The 4,295-nt window shown below is 41.7% G+C and overlaps 1 protein-coding gene across 1 annotated transcript; it reads right to left on the bottom strand.

The window, feature by feature from the left end:
- Positions 1-2,873: 2,873 nt before the first annotated feature.
- ZADH2 (zinc binding alcohol dehydrogenase domain containing 2) lies at positions 2,874-3,923 on the bottom strand. The gene has a single exon (XM_008571716.1). The coding sequence runs from the start codon at positions 3,774-3,776 to the stop codon at positions 3,012-3,014; it is 765 nt and encodes a 254-aa protein (XP_008569938.1). The 5' UTR covers positions 3,777-3,923; the 3' UTR covers positions 2,874-3,011.
- Between the last annotated feature and the right edge of the window lie 372 nt (positions 3,924-4,295).

Genomic DNA, 4,295 nt, shown 5'->3' with positions numbered 1-4,295 from the left:
TTTTTTTTTTTTTTTTTTTTTTTTTTTTTTTTTTTTGTCTTTTTCCGTGTCCGGCAACGGATCGCAACCCTCAGTGTCGCCCCCGCACCGGGCCGGGGACCGGCAACGGGATCGCAACCCTCGGCGTTGCTCCCGTGCCTCGCTCAGCCAGCGAGCGGAACCGGTCTGCATGTGGGATCCGAACCCTCGGGCGGGAGCGCCGCTGCGCTTCCCAAGTGGCGCACTATAGCAGTGCGCCACCGGGCCGGCCCATGACTTTTTTTTTTTTAATGCTGAAATCAGTCAAGAGCAGGAGTCATCATCAAAGGGACCCCCGAAATGACATTGTTGGTGTTTTTCACATGCAAAACAGGTTTAAAGGAATAGCATATGGCTTTTTAGAAGTCATAACCAAGTGGTAACGAAGTGTTGGGACTCTTTAGTTAAGAGGCCAGTACTTTTCACTCTACCCCCGGGGTGACGTGCAGGGAAGGCCACACTGAGAATGGAGAAATAGTGTATCCACTCTGATTGTTCTGCCCTAGCCTCTTCTCTAAAACAAAGACTGACAATTGCCCTGAGTTATGGAGGTACTTTTTGTTATGTGCAATACAGCTCAGAAGAAAGGTGTGAGACCCTTGCACCAGTTCACCTCCCATTAGAGGCTGGTCTGGAATGATAATCCCAGAAGATGAAACTGATGCTGAACTATGACCCTCAATTTACAAATCATTTTTGTAAAGAGTAAAAAAAAATTGGTCAAACATATTTTTGGCATTATCTGAATGAGTGGAATCTTTCATGCTTATTTTCTAAGAAGAAATGAAAACAGCATGCACTGTAGTTTCTTAGTTTAGGGAAAGAGAGAATGTGAGGTTTTCAGATTATATTTTATTTTGAACCTGGGTGTTTGAATTTTATTTTTACAAAGCTGAATTTAGTATATTCCCTCAAACCATAGTAAATTTCTATTCTGTTGCTTAAGGGATCCATCAGTTAAAATGTTGGTCTTTCATCTTTATTACCCTCCCATTAAAGTGAAAGAAACCGGGACTCACTTCAGTTTAGAAGAAGCAATTTAGTTGGTAACATCCTTACTCAAGTCTTTACAAAGGCAGAAAGTGCATTATGGCTTAGATTTCACACATCTATCTGCATAAGAAGCAACTAAACCTTTTAGACATATACTATGTTAAATTTAATAATATGCTTTGATTAGATTATTTTATTACAACATTTTTCCATTACCAGTCATTTCCTGTGCACTGTTACATTCATAAAACCTGTCCCCCCCCACCCCCCTTTGTTTGTTTGTGTATGTAAAAGCAGGGCAAAGTCTCTTTCCTTTTTGCTACAGCTGTTAGGTCTGAAAGGGACAGATTAATAACTAAGCACCACATTGGACAAGCTCTTCTTGTCCCCTGCACCAGTAACCCTTTGCTATAATGAGGACACAAAGAGCCTCGCATCAGGCTGCTACCCTTCTTCATAACTCAAAAGCGTCACTGTGGCAATAGCCTCTAGTGCTATTTGTCTTTAGTGCAGTTGTGACACTTCGGCATGATCCATAATTTGGCAGCTATTTACCGTGACATTTCCCTTCAGTGCAGCCATAACATTCAGTGAAGCCATTATTTGGTTCCATTTACCATATAAATTGTATTGTTGTGCATGCATGCTAGCAGCTACATTAGGTACCTGAAAATAAGTAAATCTTGTAAAATAGATACTAACAGCTATTCAGCAGTAGACTTTTCTTGCTCCTTAGATGGAAGGAAAGAAAAATTAAATATAGTCCCCAACTTTCCTGGAGCATCTTTAATTGCGTTTATATTTATTGAGCGTGGTACATAACTGAAACCCACGACTTTGAAAAATAATCTGGTGGACTTCACTTTCAATTAGAAAGTCATGTGGGATTTCAGCTTAACGATGAGAGCTGCAGAAATCTTTGGGTCCCTGAAGGTTAAGAGGCAAGCGGATCGGCTGTAGGCATGATTCAGAAGAGAAGGCACTGTCTGTCTCCCTACTTTTCCTGTGTGGTCAGTAAAAGTGTGTCACATCGGATGAGACTAACGAGAAGCATCTCATTCCCCCAGAACACGTGAAGTGAAATGAGAATGTGGGATCAAGAGCTGCTGTTCTGTGTTTCCACGACTAGAGAAAAAACACACCTCCTATGTCCAAAAGCCTCTAACGAGAAGCAAATGTATTATTATTTCAGGTCACTTAGGTCCCTACTGTGCACGGTGCTACTTCAGGCACATGAAGTATGCTGTTGTTAATCCCTTGTGGTGTGCCAGAGAGTGCCCTCCCAGGTCATGTCATGTGTGCCCTCACTTGAATGTAGCACACTTTTTTCCCTTTCCTGTGCATATATTAATTTTTTAAAGTTCCCTAATTTCTACAGTTCCTCTTTCCAATATTTACTTTCTTGTCATGTTTTCAACACTAATTTGCTTAAGAGAAGAGAAAAATTTTCCATTTCTATTTAGTTGGTAAGTGATTTATAGGAAAAAAGGGCCATTTCCTGAGGATGTGGATTCTGAAAATTTAGGACTGACATTTGCTACATCTCTCACTTGTGAACTACTTATTAGCATGAGACCAAATTCTCCCAAAGCAAAGAAGAATTTGTGAACTATTTTCAAGACTGATTTTAAAGTCTCATCAAGCTGAAGACATACTGATTCGATCAGATCTTGCATCAGGAATTAATTAAGTTCCCTGGAACAATAAAATCTGGAATGAGACTGTCGATGGCTAAAGAATCAAATGTAAACGTTTTACCTCTTAGCCAGTGAAGGAAGTTTTATTTGCACATTTTTCCCCCAAGGTAGGAGGGGGAGGGGGAGAGAGAGAGAGAGAGAGAGAGAGAGAGAGAGAGAGAGAGAGAAACCTATTCATTAACACCTCACTTTTGTTTTAAGAAATATTACATCCATTACCAACTAAAAATAAATTGATTTGAGTAATTCTAAGGCATAGAGCACCCATTTTCTTCTCCTTTGATTGATGTCATTGTTCTGTTTTTACAGCTTACTGTTGACAGAGTGAGGTAGTTCGACTACAATTTTTCCAGTGTTTTTTCCCATGTACATATAATCAACAGCACGGAATACAGACTCCAGGCCAGTGAACCTGCCCTCTGGAGACAGATCTCCAAGGTCCACCTCACACACCAGGTCTCCACTTGCACACATCTTGAGCAAGTGGTCCATGGCTGCTTGGTACTCAGAGAGGTAATGGTTCAGGAAGAAGCCCTGGACGCTGGCAGATTTCTTCAGCAGTTTCGCTGGCAATGTTCCTGCTTTCACAGGTGAAAGGCCAGTAGGAGTTTGGTAGCCAGAGACAAACCCAATGACTATCAAGCGCCCTTTGGTAGCCAAGGCATCTACAGCCAAGTCAAACATGGCTCCCCCAACAGATTCATAGACCACATCGACACCTTCGGGGAACTCCTGCTTAAGGACAGTACCAACAGTCTCAGTCTTATAGTTGATAGGACGATCACAGCCAACAGATTTCAGAAAAGCAGACTTTTCATCAGAAGAGCAGGTTCCAATGACATGGCACTTGGCCCTCTTTGCAAGCTGCACAGCAAACTGGCCTGTTCCTCCAGCTGCTGCTGTCACCAAAACTTTTTTCCCTTCAGACAGTTCTCCCAACTCTTTCAGGCTGATGTAAGCGGTGGTGCCACTTACCAGCAGGGTGAGATACTCGGGTTTCACGGAAGGCACTGGAGTTGCAATGTTGGCAGGCACAACTGTGTACTCAGCAAAAGAACCAGGTGCCATGTAAGCCACAGCTTGGCCGACTGTGTATCTGGCACTAGCAGAGAGGCCTAAGGCTACCACCTCACCGATACCTTCGAAGCCTATGTCAAAAGGGGTTTTAACTGAAGGGTTATAGCGGCCAGCTGAATAGTTGATGTCAGATGCGTTAACACCGAAGGGGGTTTTAACTGAAGGGTTATAGCGGCCAGCTGAATAGTTGATGTCAGATGCGTTAACACCCACAAATCTAGAAGAAAACAAACAAACAAATGTATTAAGATGCTTTCTTTCTTAAGGTCTTTATATTCTGCTTAGAAGAATTCCCCTAACTCTGCTGATTGTGGAGGGGTTGCTAAGCTATATAGTCTGATAGAATTGAAGAAAATTTGTCCTGCTGTTCAGTTGAAAAAAAGAAATTAAGCAAGTATTAGTTCAACAGTGGTTTGCACTCAGTTTTGGCATATTTTATTCTTTCATCAGTTTAGAAATAATTTCATATCACTTTAAACAGCTAGTTAGTTACTTCACATGCCATTTATT

Source organism: Galeopterus variegatus, unplaced genomic scaffold (genome assembly GCF_000696425.1).
Source record: "Galeopterus variegatus unplaced genomic scaffold, G_variegatus-3.0.2 Scaffold712, whole genome shotgun sequence".
Taxonomy (NCBI): domain Eukaryota; kingdom Metazoa; phylum Chordata; class Mammalia; order Dermoptera; family Cynocephalidae; genus Galeopterus; species Galeopterus variegatus.
Note: the sequence above shows the minus strand (reverse complement) of the source record. Positions and strands in the feature narration are given on the sequence as shown.

Excerpts from the sequence above, each read along its gene's own strand:
- ZADH2 (XM_008571716.1), bottom strand. The coding sequence starts at position 3,776 with ATGGCACCTGGTTCTTTTGCTGAGTACACAGTTGTGCCTGCCAACATT.